General features: G+C 40.1%; 1 protein-coding gene across 1 annotated transcript in view; it reads right to left on the bottom strand.

The window, feature by feature from the left end:
- GNS (glucosamine (N-acetyl)-6-sulfatase) overlaps positions 1-17774 on the bottom strand; it is a 46898-nt gene that overhangs the window by 11397 nt on the left and 17727 nt on the right. The window contains exons 6-12 of the mRNA XM_077469772.1: positions 15723-15890; positions 14183-14265; positions 12786-12904; positions 9717-9820; positions 5902-6003; positions 5629-5733; positions 3344-3454 (exon numbers count right to left, since the gene is read on the bottom strand). Of these exons, the coding sequence (XP_077325898.1) occupies positions 3344-3454; positions 5629-5733; positions 5902-6003; positions 9717-9820; positions 12786-12904; positions 14183-14265; positions 15723-15890 (792 nt within the window). The remainder of the gene's footprint in view (positions 1-3343; positions 3455-5628; positions 5734-5901; positions 6004-9716; positions 9821-12785; positions 12905-14182; positions 14266-15722; positions 15891-17774) is intronic.

A 17774-nucleotide genomic window follows, 5' to 3' on the forward strand; every position in this document is an offset into this window, starting at 1 on the left:
AAACTGTGATAGGTAGTGAGGAGTGAAATCAAAAATTTGCACCCTTAGAAACCCTGAAGGCAGTGATTGGTTTTCGGGTGCCGAACGCCGCTAGACTCCCAAAAAGTCCCACATATGTGGTATCCCCGTTCTCAGGAGAAGCAGCAGAATATATTTTGGGGTTCCACATATAACTATGGCATGTGTGAGCAATATATCATTTAGTGACAACTTTTTGTAAACTTTTTTTTATTTTTATTTTTTGGTGTCATTTAATCACTTGGGACAAAAAAAAAAAAAAAAATATTCAATGGGCTCAACATGCCCCTCAGCAATTTCCTTGCGGTGTCTACTTTCCAAAATTGGGTCATTTGGGGGGGGGGGGGGGGGGTTGTACTGCCCTGCCATTTTAGCACCTCAAGAAATGAGATAGGCAGTCATAAATGTAAACTCCAGAAAATGTACTCTAGTTTGTAGACGCTATAACTTTTGCGCAAACCAATAAATATACGCTTATTGACTTTTTTTTTACTAAAGACATGTGGCTGAATACATTTTGTCCTAAATGTATGACTAAAATTTAGTTTATTTGATTTTTCTTATAACAAAAAGTAGAAAATCTCTTTTTTTTTTTTTAATTTTCAGTCTTTTTTCTTTTATATTGTAAAAAATAAATATCGCGGAGGCAATCAAACACCATCAAAAGAAAGCTCTATTTGTGGGAAGAAAAGGACGCAAATTTTGTTTAGGTACAACATTGCATGACCGCGCAATTACCAGTTAAAGCAGTGCGAAATTGTAAAAAGACCTCTGGTCCTTAGGCTGACAATTGGTCCGGGGCTGAAGAGGTTAATGTCACCTAGATGTTTTGCAACTAGATAAGGAGAATTGATAAGAGCAGTGTGGGCTTTTTTGTCACCCTCACTTCTCCCAGGTTGTCCTTACTGCTTAAAAACTCTCCTCCCAAGCACATTCCATTCACACCCAAGCGTTGTTCACGTATAAACATGTGTCATACATGGGCTGCCCTACACATGACATTTCGGAAATGCGTAGTTGCTTTGCAATGCATTTACATCTGCTCATTTTCGAATGTGCAACTACTCACACAAACGTGAAACTGGTTTCAGAAACGCGCATCACACTTGCGTTGCTATAATGTCATGCTAACCATGGAGTGTCATTAGCATCTGCACATTTATGAATACGCAGCAACCTTCACAGAAAATGCATGCATTGCCATGTGTTTGGAAACGTGCTGCAAACACATATTGCAATTGTGTCGCAATAATTCACTTCTGCTCATTTTTGAAAGCACAGCAACCCGTGCAGAAAATGCATACTTCACTGCGTGTTCTGGAAACGAGCTGCAAACATGCAGCGAGCTTGCATAATCATAATGGTGATGCGCGTTTGCAGCACGTTTCCAAAACTTGCGGCAAAGAGCGCATTTTCTGTATAGGTAGCCACATGTTCGGAAACGTGCAGATTGAATTCAGCCTAATTGTTATTGACACTCCAATCATGGTCAGTGGATGTGCGTTTTGCTGCGCAAAATGCACTCCAATCTTCCCAAAACGTGCCCTGAAAAACCGCGTGCCGCTCCATGACCAAACAGGTGTTTGAGCTACTGTTGGAGCATTTGTCATGCGTGTGGCTGCCCATTCATGCATGACATGTGTTTACATGTTAAAAAACACAAAAACGCATGCAAAAACACATGTGCGCTACGCTCAGATGTGAATGGAATGTGCTTGGGAGAGTTTTTAGGCAGCAAGGTTGACCAGGGAGGAGAGGCGAGGGTTAAAACAAAAACACTTGTCATATCAGAGTAATAGGAATGGCTTATCTAATTTGACTTCTTTGAACATAGAAGTCCAAGGGGTTGAAATTGCACAAGAATCGCAACAAATTAATGCAAGAATCTTCAACGTTGTAGCTTCTTGAGTCACACAGATTGGAACAGCCACTGTTGAACATAATGTCATTTCAGTTGTCATGGAGCGGTGTGCGGCAAGTCGCATTCAAAGTCACACCAGTGTGAACCAGGTCTTACAGGGGGATAGCAACAGGCTGATGACAGGTCAAATGAAGGTACTTGGTTTGTATTCAAATACATTTAATAAGGAGAGCTGCAAAAATGTGCATCTGTTATATCAGTCTGGTGTTCAGCCTTAAAGTGGATGTAAACCCACTCTCATCCTTTCTAAACTACTGCAATATTGGTTATCTAGAAGGATATACATGCCTCCTGCATATATATTTATCTGTCAAATGTCTCCCCTCTGTCTGCTACGAGACCCGAAAAACTTCAGATTTTGTGGGTGGGTCTGTTTTTCAGGGCTCAGTGGGTGGAGTCGTGATGTCCTTAAACTACCCGCCCACCTCTACACTCAACTTATCAACATGCATTTTCTCCTGTGCATTTCTTACACTTAATTTCTGCTATGATCACTAACATCCAGTCAAAATCCACAAAAAGCCCCCACATGACTTCAGCATGCCAAATCATGCTGAGGTGGGGAAGAGCCAATCCTTGCAGAGCAGCAGAAGAAAGGAGTGGGAGGGAATTCAAAAATAATGCATGTCTCTTAGGCTAGTGCATGAGATATGCAACTCACCTGTCACTCACAGCAAGGGGGAGGATTTGACAAAAAATTTTGTCAAGATATCTCACTGAACAATAAAAGAGGATTGTTCAGAGCTGGATTAACTCTTTGTGGCAAGACTGGGCTCAAAAATGATAGAAAATGTTAAAACTCTACATTATGACAAAAAAATAAATAAATAAATAAATAAATATATATATATATATATATATATATATATATATATATATATATATATATATATATATATATATATATATATATATATATATATATATATATATTTTTATTAATTATTATTATCATTATTATTATTATTAATAATAATAATAATAATAATAATAATAATAATGATTCGGGTTCACATCCACTTTAAAGTTGTTCTAAAGCCAAAATGTTTTTACCTTAATACATTCTTTTCATTAAGGTAAAAAAAACATTTTACATGTTTGCCCTCCCCGTGTGAAGGGGAAGAGAGGGGAGATGAGCTCCAACGCTGTGCACAGCTGCATCTCTTCAATCTCTTCCACCTCACACGGGGACTCGAGCAGCAGCAATGGGCTCCTGCTGCTGTCAATCAAATGCAGTAAAATCAAGACGTGTGTGTGCAGTTCTTGCCCTTGTAGTGTAGAGGGAGACTTTGTTCAGTGGGCTACACAGAGGTTTTACCAGGAAATAAAACAATCAGAAACATTTAGCGCCATTTAATAACAAGTGCATTTTTAAAGCAGAGACATGTGTTCAGCTGAACTTACCTGTGGTCCATTAAATTCACAGTACTGCAAGTTTTGAGCTGCTGAAATTGTTCTCACACAAGCATATGTGTTATTATAAGCATCTTCACATACACAGTCTGGAAAGCATTCCTAAAAAATAAAAAGCTGATTTATACATACTTGGCGATTGGATTGGCTACACACAACTTGCCCACAGTTGAGCCCACATTCACACTGGGCCGATTTGGCAGCTATTGTCAGCAATGGCACCGTCTGAATCCCAAAAGTAGTTCCTGTACTACTTTTGGGCGATGATTTGAATAGACATCTGTGCATGAACCCGCACAGATGTCTGTCAAATCTTTTGTCAAATTTTGGTGCCAACACTGAAAATGCAGGATGCACGCGGCCGTAAACCAAAAATTACAGTTTTTAAAATATGCGTATAATATATATATATATATATATATATATATATATATATATATATTTTTTTTTTTTTTAATTGGTATCACAAATTTAAAAATAAATATGAATTTGTCGCCCATTATTGGCGCAAGAAAAATGTATAACTTTAAATTCTATTGATGTCTCCACACTGGTCCGTTGCGCTTCCATTGTGGTGTTAAAAATCCTGCTTGCTGCATTTTTGGTCAGTTAAAATAGCACCAAAAACATACCTCCCTGTTTGAATGCAATAAAAAAAAAAAAAAAAAAAAAAAAAAAAAACACAGCTAGAATGCAATAGAGCTGCCATGACGCAATCGATTATGTCAACTACAAAAATACGTCGACGTGCGTGCAAGGCGTTGATGCGTCACACAGTGAGAGTTGCATATCCACACCCCCACCGTGGCTTTCAGCGCGGTGCTTCTCTCATCCTGCTCTGTGTCTCCCGCTCTCCTCCGTGGCGCCGCCCCCTCTGTTCTCCCCCTCCGTGCATCTGTCCCCCCTCCATGCTGCCGCCCACCTCTCGTGTCCCCCTCTCTTCTCCCCCTCCGTATCTCAGGATGGAGAGCAGAGGTAGGAGCCGGTAAACCCGGCTCCTTCGTTTTCAGAATGGACAGTCAGTGACCACTGATTGTCCATTCACATAACTGAAACATTGTACCTGCCTGTGATTACAATGTCTCAGTTAACGAATGGAGAGAAGCTGCTGTCTTCTCTCCATTCATTATCATTGCAGCAGAGGCTGCAGAGAAAAGGACTGCAGAATCTCTGTCCGAAGTCCCTTTCCCTGTCTCAAATGGGAGATGTCAGAGGTCTGTTAAGACCCCTGATATCTCACCATAGCCCCCCCCAACAGGGCTGATAAAAAAAAATTGCAATAAATAATACATTTTTTTTTTTTTTTTTTTTTTATAATTTCAAAAACAAAAAAACACACACTGACACTGCCCCCACACCCCTTCCCTTAAAAAAAGAAAGCATTGTACAAAATTATAAACATTCATAAACTTCTGAACAGAAAAAATAAATAAACGATATATTATATATTTCTTTTATCTTAACAAAAAAGTAGCACATAAAAAAAAAAAAAAAAAAATATATGATAAAAGAATATAAAACTAGTACATACATATATATTATATACAAGTATGTAGTTATGTACTAGTTATATTCTTTTATCTTACCTTTTTTTTATGTACCTATTTTTTGTAAAGTTATCCAAAGGATTAATAAAAAAATAATAACAATCGTATAGTCGATGACTAATCAAAAAAATTAAATCGACAGATTAGTCGACAGACAAACTAATCGTTAGTTGCAGCTCTGGAATGCATTAATAGCGCACCCATGTTATTAATGCGTTTGAGTCACATGACCTATGAAAAACACACCATAAGCACAGTTAAATCGTAGCAAAACCATGGAAAAAATTGAGTGCGTTTTCGGCACAATGCAAATATATTTTATGTTTCGGCTGCTGAAATTTCTGTGCATCTCAGAGGGATTCCCCTGCACACATGGTATGTATTGATGGGGAAAGTAAGCAATTTTCTTTCCTGCAACCTGTGGCTGCAGGAAAGAAAATTGCTCTTCTATGGCTGGCCTTAGTGTATATCAAATGTAAGAAAAAAAAAAGAAAAAAACACAAGAATAAAATGGACAACAAATAATAGATTCATGGTCTGTCTCTGTCCAAGACCAAGCTGACTTAAGCAGTCACCACAACGGCCCAATTTTGTGGTATTGTACTTGATTACATAAGGCAAATGGCATCGGTATTACCCAGTTATGTTCAACAGAAGTGATATGAAGTTAACTGTAATAATAAAAAAAAAAAAAAACTCTGTTAGGATATTTTGATTAACAATACATACGGAGACACCGGGTCCTAGCGCTGGACAAGAGGGGTCCGTACGATTAGATCCTTCTCCTTGATATTCAATCAAAATATCTGTTCTCCAAGTATCATTCTGATTTCTCTGTAAAAGAAGCATAGAGTAATTCTATTAATTCTAAATGTATAGAGACTGTAAAACAAGTTTGATATTTCCTCTTGATGCCATTAAAATCAATCGGTTTCTTCCAAAATATTAAAACATGTAACATCTTTGCAATTATCTTAAATTGTAGCCTGCGGCTTTACTTGCCAAGACTGGGAGGAAAGACATCCCGTCCATCTGGGTCTTATTGAGGTCATAGCCAGCAATATCTAGAATGGTTGGAGCGAGATCAATGTTTTCTACAAGTGCCTGAAAAGAGAACATAAGAAAACACAGGTATTTATGGGGTGCAGATTAACATCTCTTTTTGGCTACAGTGGTCTTTAATCATCACTTGGATTGAGAAGTAACTCTGGAACAAGCTCCCACACACAGAACAGCTGGCTAGGGTCAGGCAAATAGAATTGCGGTAAAGCTTCCAACTGAGTTTTCCTCTTAAACGGCAGGAAATGTACATACTTTAATTGCTTATTTGAAAAAAAAAAAAAAAGCCTTGGAAGGTTTTATTTTAGAATTCATACAATTATGTTGATGCATTAAAAAGGGATGGTAATAGTTACACAACAGTGTATCCGGAAAGTATTCACAGCACTTTTTCCACATTTTGTTATGTTGCAGCCTTATTCCAAAATAGATTAAATTCATTATTTTCCTCAAAATTCTACAAACAATATCCCATAATGACAACAGGAAAGACGTTTGTTTGAAATCTTTGCAAATGTTTTAAAAAAAAAAAAAAACACACACAACAACAACAACATGTACATAAGTGTTCACAGCCTTTGTTCAATACTTTGTTGAAGCACCTTTGGCACCAATTATAACATCAAGTCTTTTTGAGTATGATGCTACAAGCTTGGCACACCCATCTTTCGTCTTGGGCAGTTTCTCCCATTCTTCTTTGCAGGACCTCTCAAGCTCTATTAGGTTGGATGGGGAGCGTCGGAGCACAGCCATTTTCAGATCTCTCCAGAGAAGTTCAATCGGGTTCAAGTCTGGGCTCTGGCTGGGTTAATCAAGGACATTCATAGAGTTGTCCCGTAACCACTTCTTTGTTATCTTGGCTGTATGCTTAGGGCCGTTGTCCTATTGGAAGATGAACCTTCACCTCAGGTCCGGATCAGATTTTCATCAAGGAGGTCTCTCTACATTGCTGAATTCATCTTTTCCTCAATCCTGACTAGTCTCCCAGTTCCTGCCTCTGAAAAACATTCCCACAGCAAGATGCTGCCACCACCATGCTTCATTGTAGGGATGGTATTGGTCAGGTGATAAGTAGTACCTGGTTTCCTCCAGACATAACGCTTGCAATTCAGACCAAAGTATTCAACCTTTGGTTCATCAGACCATAGAATTTTGTTTTTCATGGTCTGAGAGTCCTTCAGGTGCCTTTTGGCAAACTCCAGGCGGCCTGTCATGTGCTTTTTACAGAGGAGTGGCTTCCGTCTGGCCACTCTATCATACAGGCCTGATTGGTGGAGTGCTGCAGAGATGGATGTTCTTCTGGAAGGTTCTCCTCTCTCCACAGAGAAATGCTGCATTTCTGTCAGATTGACCATCACCTCCCTCACTAATGCCCTTCTCCCCCGATCGCTCAGTTTGGCTGGGCGGCCTGCTCTAGGAAGAGTTCTGGAGGTTCCAAACTTCTTCCATTTACAGATGATGGAGGCCACTGTGCTCATTGGGACCTTCAACGCTGCAGACATTTTTATCTACTCTTACCCTTCAAATTTTGAGTGACATGGCAAAGGCTGTGAATACTTATGTACATGTATTTATTTTCATTTTTTTCTTTTAAAAAAAATTGCAAAAAGATTTCAAAACAAACTTCTTTTATGGGGTATTGTTTGGGCTGTCTTAAAACATGTAGTGCGCCACAAAAAGCGTGACCCTCAGTCTGCTGTTGTGTCTCAAATACACTAATTTGACTAATGCAGATTCCAAAGCCTGGTACACACAGATTGCAGGTTCCCATATTAGTACAGCGATCTCCCCTGCTGAGCTGTTGTGCTCTGGCAGGGGGACAGCCCGATCGGCAGAAGTCCGATCGGCTGCTGGTTTTCCAGCATGCTTGTTCTGTCAGATCACCTGCCATACACACGGGCTGAATGTCAGACAGTTTTTATTGAACTGGTCAATGTCACCTGGCCCATGTGTACGGGGCTTTAGTCTCCTCTTTGTTCTTCCTTCTTAATACTGTGTAAGCTGAACCACTGGCCTATCAAAAAAAAAAAAAAAGAAAAAATAATAGTTGCTCAGCATTCTAGGAATGGATATGGTTATTTACCTTATTCGTCTATGTGCTGACGTTATACATTTAATCAGAGCAATTATCAGTTTCTTTATCCATTTTCCCTCTGGAAGATTTTACCCCCTTTATGACCAGGGCATTTTTTGCTATTCAGCACTGTGCTACTTTGACTGGCAATTGCGCTGTCATGCAACACTGTACACACAAAAATGCAATATTTTTTTTCAGACAAATCAAGCTTTTGATGGTATTTGATCACCGCTGGGTTTTATTTTTTTATTACAGAAGTGAAAAAAAAAAAAAAAGACCAAACGTAAAAAACAAAAATAAAACATTTCATCATAAAATTTAGGCTAACATGTATTCTGCTACATGTCTTTGGTAAAAATAAATAAATCTATATTGACTGGTGTGCATGAAAGATATAGAGTGTATTACACACATACATACACACACACACACACTTTATGTTTACATACACGCGTTCACCTTATGCTGCACTTTTTATATGGGGTGTGTGCGGAAGCGACTGGGGTGCCTGTTATTTTTATTTTTAATATTTTATTCAAAACTAATTATTTTAATTTACTTAATTGCTACCACAAATGAGCTAACAAGCCCCCTATGCGATAGCACAGTCCGATGACAGGTACTCGTTATGTAGACATCTCTCCCATCGCCTCGAATACAGCTATTCCAACACAGATTGTTGGCTACACTAGCTGAGGAATGACAGCTGTGACCCTGGAAGTGACGCCATACATAGGATCGTATGAGGGATCCATGGTGGCTCTAGGAGCCCATCAATTACTTTAAGAACCAACAAAGGGTAGTCTGAAAAGTGGTTCTGCACCTTTAAAAAAAAAAATATTAAAAGCCAGCAGCTACAAATATTGCAGCTGCTGACTTTTAATAAAATTGACACTTACCTGTCCCAGGGTCCAGCGATGTCGGCAGCAGATGACGAGCAATCGCGTCTCTCTGATGCCCCCGGCACCATCTTCTGTCAGGGAATCGGGAAGTGAAGCATTGCGGCTTCACTGCCCGGATCCCTACTGCGCATGCGCGAGTCACGCTGCACGTCTCTGCTGGTCCCCTCTGTGTCCTGGGAACTGTGTGTTTCCCAGAACACAATGGGGGGGGGGGGGGAGGGGCGCATCTGCGGCGGTCTGTCCCGAAAGTGGGTGCAGATACCTGGATTATCCAGGTAACTGCACCCCCCCTCCCCCCTGAAAGGTGCCGATTGTGGCACCGGGGAATCAGATGAGCCGACCTTCCACTTGAGGGTGGAGGTCCGCTTTAAAATCTGTACCAAGCTCACATGTGCAGCAACAGTGAGCTTGGATTTAACCACTTGTTACCATGGGGTTTAGAAATGTACCTTGGTAGACAAGCGGTTAGTATGTCCTGTAGAATATTCAGCTAATAAAGCATTTCTCTGCTCCTCGGGGCTCCTGAAAATGGAATAAAGGAAAAGTAGAGGTGCTGTCCACAGCAGCCAGACTCCATCTGTCAGTTTGTATGAAGTTAGAAAATAGGCAGAAGCACATGCCTGGTGGTTATGTCTCAAGCAAATTACCGTTATCTACCCCAACCAATATTTACTACATTTCCTTCAGATACTTAGTGACATACAAAAAAGTATTTAAATGATCACAAAATCGACAAATCCTTATATCAGAAGATAGTAGTTTAAGTTCTGTCCATTTACCTTGCTTATTTGGTTAGGCTTGATGCCAGGTCCACGAACAAGTAGTGGAACTTTAATATCAAACTCATACAGCTGTCTTTTGTCTATTGGCAGTGAGAACTGACCTGCAATATGGACAGTGTGAGGAAGATATTATTTCAGGTATAATGCAATACAAAACATATGTACACAGTGGTCAACATAATATCTATATCAAATATTTTATTAAAAGGACCTGATAAGATATGGGCCACTTACTTTAATAATTCATTTGCAAATGTATAGTTTTTTTTTTTTTATATTGTTCAAGAAAAAGACACGGACAATTCTCTACATGTTTAACATCTGGCAACAGATAAAACATCTGCCTTTCTCCAAATGCAATTACTCAGACCAAAATTCATTTTTTTTCTCCACTGCTAAAGGGAGCAGATTTTGCACCTCCCAAACCTTGCAAAAATTATATGTTTTGGCATTAAATATCAGGAATGACATTTTTGCTGTTTAAAGATGGCAGCCCTCCAAAAAGTTTGAATTTGGTGTAGGCCACAAAGCAGTGTTTTGGAAAGACAGGATTACAAACACTGCTTTGTTTAAAGATGTTCCCTAAACTACAGAGCAGCCTTTCTCAACTAGGGTTGCTAATGGTTCCTTGAGCAATGAGCAATTTTTGCCTCTCAGATGAGTAACCATTGACAACTGTGATCTTTTTTAACTGTCTGAAAAGGGGGGAGGGCGCGCTATGGGCTTCTTTCCAATGGCGATCAATGTACAGCCATAGATTTTCCTTTTCTACAACCACGGGGGGAAGGGGAAGCCGTGAGCCAAGAAAACACAACGATTATTGCTAGGGGCTATAACAGCCACTAGCAATAAATTGATCAACTTGGGTATATTCAACCTGTCCATACATAGTTCAAATCTCAGCTGGTTCCTGCAGAACTGGCCCAGACTCAAACCGTCCATGACCACCTTAAGGAGCATTCTTTCCAGCGACCATCCATTACTCTAATACACTGAGTCGTGGATATAATTTATAGCAGACGTCCTCTAGGCCAGAAAAGTTATTTCAACCGCTCCTCCATGGTAAAAGGGTTGAAAAATGCTGCTCTGGGACCTTCCAGATACAGATGTATTCATGTTGAGATCATGTGACACTATTTTCACACGTCAACTTCATACCACTATATTTTTTTGACATCTAAAAATTTAGCTTATGTGAAGATTTCAGTACAAAAGGGGTAAATACTTGTATAATAATGACTTGCACACCAATCTTCCTTGTGCATCAGATACCAGGAGACCACCTACAAAATTGTGACCTGTTGGTATAGGACTGTCAGTCCTTGCCAAATGGTTTCCTCAACAGAGTGATCACTGCTGGAGATGTGGTATGTCTTACACATTTTTTTGGGACTACCCTGAAACGGAGTACATTCTGGCAACCTGTGCTTCAACTTGTCCACAAATTCACTGGCATTTCCTTACAGAACGACCCTGCAGCAATATTGCCTAATCTCGCTCCACTTTCAGAGAGGCAATAGAATAAATCTCTGCTTAAGTACCTATTATTCACAGCATAAGCTTGTATCCCTAATATGTGAAAACAATCCGCCCCAACCGTTTCACAATGTCTCGCAAGAATAAATGATATCGAACAACTGGGAGGACCTGACCTCGTCCCTTTGAGACAAAAATGAGGAACATAAGACCAGGTGGTTCTAATGGAATCTCTTCCGTTTCTCTTATGAATATGTATAGTTACTTCCTACTGGGTCACCAATCCTGATTCCGAATCCCCCCCCCCCCCCCTTCTCCCTTTTGACCTACTCTCTTTAATGCATAAGAAATTATTTTGGATGCAAGCAGATTCAGGGAAGCATAGGTATTTGTTTACTGTGCTTTGAGGTTTTCTGAGCACACATTCCTACCCTGTAATCATTCCCAGAATCCCAGAGGCCCTTTGACACCCATTTAACTAGGTCATTTATGTTTGGATAGACCACTGATACTTCAGTATACAGATTCTTGCTGATCAATATGGACTCTATAGGTGATGCTGTATTCTTCTGTGGATTTATTTTGAACTTAGCCTTGCAGTGCCTTGAAATATATGCTCAAAAACTGTATAGGGCCCATGTTTTTATTGTTGTTATCTGTTGCAATCCTCTAAATAAAAAGTAAAAATAAAGATTCATTTTTTTTAATAATTTGGAAAAGTGTTGATTTTTTTTACCTTTAGCCCCAGTTCACACTGGCGCGACTTGTCATGCAATTTGACCATGTAAAATCGCAGGACAAGTTGCACCCTATTTGTGCCTATGAAACGGCTTAAAATTGGTGCGACTCCGACTTGCGTCGATTTTGAAAAAGTTCCTGCACTATTTTTGGCTATTTTACATGCTACTTGCATAGACATCTGAACATGACGTCGCACAGACCGCATTCCGTGTGAACCAAGGCCAAGACCTTAAAGTGTGTGTTACCCTAGCATTTAATATTACTAAAACTGACTACACTGAGCAGGACACCATGGTCAGCTCTCTATGCTGGGAACTCTGTGTGCTCTCCAATGATTAGACTTAAACCAACACACCTCCTCTGCACAGCCTTTAACTGGGAAGATCAGTGAGCTTATATGTCTCCTCCCAACAGCTGTTATGCAGCTGAGAACAGAGGGAATGTAATCACTAATAAAAACGGTAATTATACATTTTTTTATATATATATTTATACACAAATCTTTTGCCTTGTATTTGCTGAATGATCACCTTATAAAACAACCCATTTACAATCAATTTAAGCCCTACTTTTTTTAATCCGTTACATACAATTACAGCAACATCTACTGTATGCAGATGAAAAATAAACATCTGACCATCTATATTGTGCAAAACAATTTTCACGGGTAAAATGTCAATCACATGAGCAAGATAATGGTCACATTTCCTCCTCGGTGCTAAATAAAGATAAGACTTCTGCTTCCTAGCTAGGAGCTTTATATGTTTCTGTACGGACCTTTTACCATGAAACATAGCATAGGGCCAATGATTCGCATAGCGAAAATGGAAGAAAAAAAAATCGATTTACCTGTGTGGTATCCATTGTCAGATGTGAAGAAGATAAATGTATTATTCAACTCATCCCGATTCTGGAGCTCTTTCACAAGTTTCTCTACCAGGTCATCAACAGACAACAGAGTTTGCCACCTGCACCACCAAACATATTGCATTATGAAAAGGGCACCATAGCACTATAAATGCCCAAGCAAAGAAAAACAAGACGGCAATGTGCAATGCACACTGCAAATAACAGGCGCTCCAAGAAACAGAGCTGGCATCATGGTAAGAAGGACTGCAATACAATAAAATTATCAGTCAATCTTCCCTCAATTTTTCCACAGTAATTAGAAGTGTCCATTAAATGGTACACTGTCCTCTAAGTGTCCAGCACCAGCTCTCAATGAAACGTAGCACAATTCTATGAACACCCCCCTGGGGGGCTATAAATAGGATATCTAAAAATGCTATGATTAAAACCTTTATGTTTGGCATCCTTGAAGACAGAAATATGGGAAAGTATATTTATTTGACTCAGACCTCCATCAGCACCTTATTAGACAGCACTTCATCCCAATATAGTCTAAAATATTTGAAAGGAAAAAAGGGAAGGGGATTTTTACAGCGCTAATATACTCAAGGCACCAAAAGAGTTTATATATAAAACAATCAATTTTATTATTAAAAAATATTATTTTTACATATTCACAAATATGTCATAATTACAAAGACAAGAGTAACTGGTCCATATAGTACAAAAAGTGGGGGGGAAGGGGGGAGCTTGCAAGCTGATTATTTCTTCCGTCGGAACGATCACATTGTAAATGCCTGGGTGTAGAAAGATGGCCGCCGCTTCGGAGCTAGGCCGAAGCCACGGCCTCTCCTAAGGCCGAGACCGCGGAGTGCTCCGCGGATCGCAGCATGTGCCGATCCGAGCGGGGTGACCCGTTCGGATCACGGATCGGTGACGATCCATTGCACTCCTAGGGATGGCGGCACGGAGGGGGAGAAGAGAGGGAGCGGCAGCACGGAGGACAGCGGTAGATACTAAGCACTGTGACGCATCGACGCCCTGCACGCACATCAATGTATTTTTGTAGTCGACGTAATCGATTACGTCGACTCGTCGCGGCAGCTCTAAAGCCGTACACACTATCAGATTGTCTGCTGAGTTTTTCCTTCAGATTTACCAAAACCATGTAGTAGAAGGGCCTGCCTGATTGTATACACATTGAAACTCCTAAGGTTTGACCTCATATTATATGGTTTTAGTAAATCTGAAGGAAAAACTCAGCAGACAATCTGATAGTGTGTACGGGGCTTAAACGGCACCCTGCATATTTATCTTAGTGGACATTGATAGAAAACCAATAGTATCAATTGTGACCCCATTATAAACTCAAATCAGTTTTCAAGTAACCAACTTGCCTTTTGCGATAAGCATCATCTAGGAACTGAATAGAGGAGTTTGACATAGGCGTTTTTGCTTGTTTTATTAACCAATGCTTGTCCTGATAAAAGATACAAGGAGAAAAATACAAAAACACAGAACAAAATGAGAAAAGCGTCTTCCCAGAAATCACAGAGTAATACATCTAAAGCCATCATATACTCATTTATTGAAAAATTCACAATTATGAAAAACAAAGTTACTGTACAGAAGTTACCGGTGTCTGCAAACACTTTCATTTTGCCTTGAATGGGTAAAGTGACAGGGTCTCTTTACGTACCTGATAATTTCCTATCTTTTGCATGGACCCTGGAAGTAAAGAGTCTTTATTTCCGGTATCTTATTACCTGATGGGGCCATTATGAGAGGATTTCTTAATCCCTACTGCATTTTCCATTTATGTATTAGGAATACAACAGGACAGGGTCGGTTCAAATCCCAACCACGACACTACCTGCCTGGAGTTTGTATGTTCTCCCTTTGCTATATATATATATATATATATATATATATATATATATATATATATATATATATATATATATATATATATATATATATATATATATACATACACACACACACACACATACACATATACACATACATACACACACTATATTGTCAAAAGTATTGGGATGCCTGCACATAAACTTTAATGGCGTCTTAATCAGTAGGGTTCAATATTGAGTTGGCCCAACCTTTGCAGATATAACATCTTCAACAAATCTTGTGGAAAGCCTTCCCAGACGAACCAAGGCTGGGATGGCATTAAAGCGCACGTGCATATAACGGCAGGCGGCCCAATAATTCTGACAATATAGTGTATGTGTAAATTGCTACGAAAATGAACGGCGCTATACAAAGTACTTGTATTAAAATAATAACAGCCGAGCTGCAGGAACACACACTATTTCAGGCTGGCCAGAACAGAGGTGGGAATTATGGCATGGGGAGCTCATTGCTGGAAAGCCAAGATATACAAGAAAGCCAGAGCTTAACTACTACTAATGAAAATATCACTTTTGGTGAACTGACCTTTTAACATTATGGGTTGATTTACTAAAGGCAAATAGTCTGTACACTGTAAGCACAGTTGCTCGAGATCTGAGGGGGGAACATACAAGGGAAAAAAACAAAAACACAAAACAAACAGACAGAATTTTTGGATGATATAAATCATCAAGCAGAGCTTTCCCTCAGATATAGCACAATTGTACTTGCAGTGCACAGACTATTTTCCTTTAGTGAATCATCATACATACATACATACATACATACATACATATACAAGTTTCATAAGGTTTCCTTATATTTAGTTAACGAGTAAGCTTTAACAAAAAAAGATAATGGCATCCTTGAACAGCATGAAATGCTTCAAAAGAATGTGCAACTGTATGCTGTAAGGGAATCTTACTTGCATAACTTGTCAGTACAAATATGTTTGATAGAAATAGTACAGAGAGTGTACTGCTTGGACAGTTTCCTGTGTTGTTCAAATATCCCTAGATACTGTACCTTGCCATGAACATCGAAGCTGCCTCCGCGGGGTGCACTGACATTCTGGAATGTGTTTGCATACTGTGGAGCTGGTGTCCAGGGAGAATGTGGAGCTGGCGTGGAAATCATCATAAAAAAGGGCACGTGATTGAATTTATGATTAAAGAAATCCAAGGAAAAATTGGCCTGTTAGTAAAAAAATAAAATACAAGATGTGTGAGAATTATATGGATCATATAAATACAAATATGTCAACGTCAAATTTTGATGTAAACACCCATTATTCAACCAAGACTGCGGTTTATGCTGCGTGTTATGCCACATACACACGATTGGAATTATGGTCAGAAAAAGGTCTGATGGTTTTCTCGACTGAATTACGCTCAAGCTGTCTTGCCTACACGCGGTCACATCAAATTCCGACCGCCAAGAACGCGGTGACGTACAAAATGTACGACGGGACTAGAGAAAGGAAGTTCAAGAGCCAGTAACCAATAGCTTCCGTCTCGTAGTTGAATCTGAGCATACGTGAGTTTTTGAGCGTCGGAATTGCATACACACCATCAAAAATTGAGAACATGCTCTCAAAAATTTTGCTGGTGGGAATTCGGCCAACTAAATTACCATGGAGCCTACACACGGTCGCATTTTCCGATGAAAAGCTCTCATCGGTCTTTTTCTGGCCAAAATGCCAATCGTGTGTACTGGCCCGCCAGAGTGAGACTTTTTAGGATCTTGGCATATAAAAACATTTTTAGACGAAGACTGAGCATTGGTGCAAAATGAAGCAGTAAATTTAACCACTTGCCGCCCGCCCTATTACAAATTGACGGTGGCAAAGTGGTTTCATAATCCTGATCGCACGTCATATGACGTGATCAGGATTATGGGGCGCGCATCGCGGCGATCGTTGTTGCGGGGTGTCAGTCTGACACCCGGCAACTACGATCTCGGTAAAGAGTCTCCGACGGAGACCCTTTACCACGTGATCAGCCGTGTCCAATCACGGCTGATCACAGTGTAAATAGGAAGAGCCGGTGATCGTCTTTTCCTCACTCGCGTCTGTCAGACGCGAGTAGAGGAGAGCCGATCGGCTGCTCCTCTGACAGGGGGGGTCTGTGCTGATCGATCATCAGCACAGCCCCCCCCCCCCCCCCCGAGGATGCCCACACTGGACCACCAGGGACGCCACCAGACCACCAGGGATGCTAAGCAAAAGGTAATCCTCCCTAGACCACCAGGGATGCCAGTCAGCACAATGGATGCCAATCAGTGCCCATAATGGATGCCAGTGCCCACAATGGGCATCACTGATTGGCATCCATTAGTACAGTATAACACCCGTGCTGCCTATCCATGCCCACCCGTGCCGCCCCATCCGTGCCACCCCATAAGTGCCACCCCATAAGTGCCCATCAGTGCCGCCTCATAAGTGCCCATCAGTGAAGGAGAAAACATACTTATTTACAAAGTTTTGAAACTGAAACAAAAAAAACTTTTTTTTTTCAAAATTTTCGGTATTTTTTTATTTGTAGCGCAAAAAATAAAAACCGTAGAGGTGATCAAATACCACCAAAAGAAAGCTCTATTTGTGGGAAATAAATGATAAAAATTTCATTTGGATACAGTGTAGCATGACCGCGCAATTGTCATTCAACTGAAAGCTCAAAATTGGTCTGGGCAGGAAGGTGTTTAAGTGCCCGGTATTGAAGTGGTTAAAGTGAATCATGAACTTTGTATTATCTTTTTAGGTGTCAACCTAGTACTAAGAGGAGTTGAAGCAGCATAGGCTATGCATGTAAGGTAACTAGAAATATTGGCCCTAAACCTATTCTTCCATTTAATTCTTGACATCACCTACAAAAAATAAAAAAAAATAAAAAATAAAGCTATAAAGCCTACTTTGTCCTCAGATCCCCTGCCAAGTCAAAGATCATGGATGTCACTTTTGTGACATCTGCGTTCTTTTCAATTTTTACTCCATTAGTGATGGAGTAAAAACTGACCTATGCAATCTCAATAGGTGGGGGTGCGTCTGTTCACATCAGTGCTCATCTGAATGCACCGTCC

This window comes from Lithobates pipiens, unplaced genomic scaffold, assembly GCF_037356315.1.
Source record: "Lithobates pipiens isolate NorthernLeopardFrog02 unplaced genomic scaffold, aLitPip1_a1.2 Scaffold_8, whole genome shotgun sequence".
Classification (NCBI taxonomy): domain Eukaryota; kingdom Metazoa; phylum Chordata; class Amphibia; order Anura; family Ranidae; genus Lithobates; species Lithobates pipiens.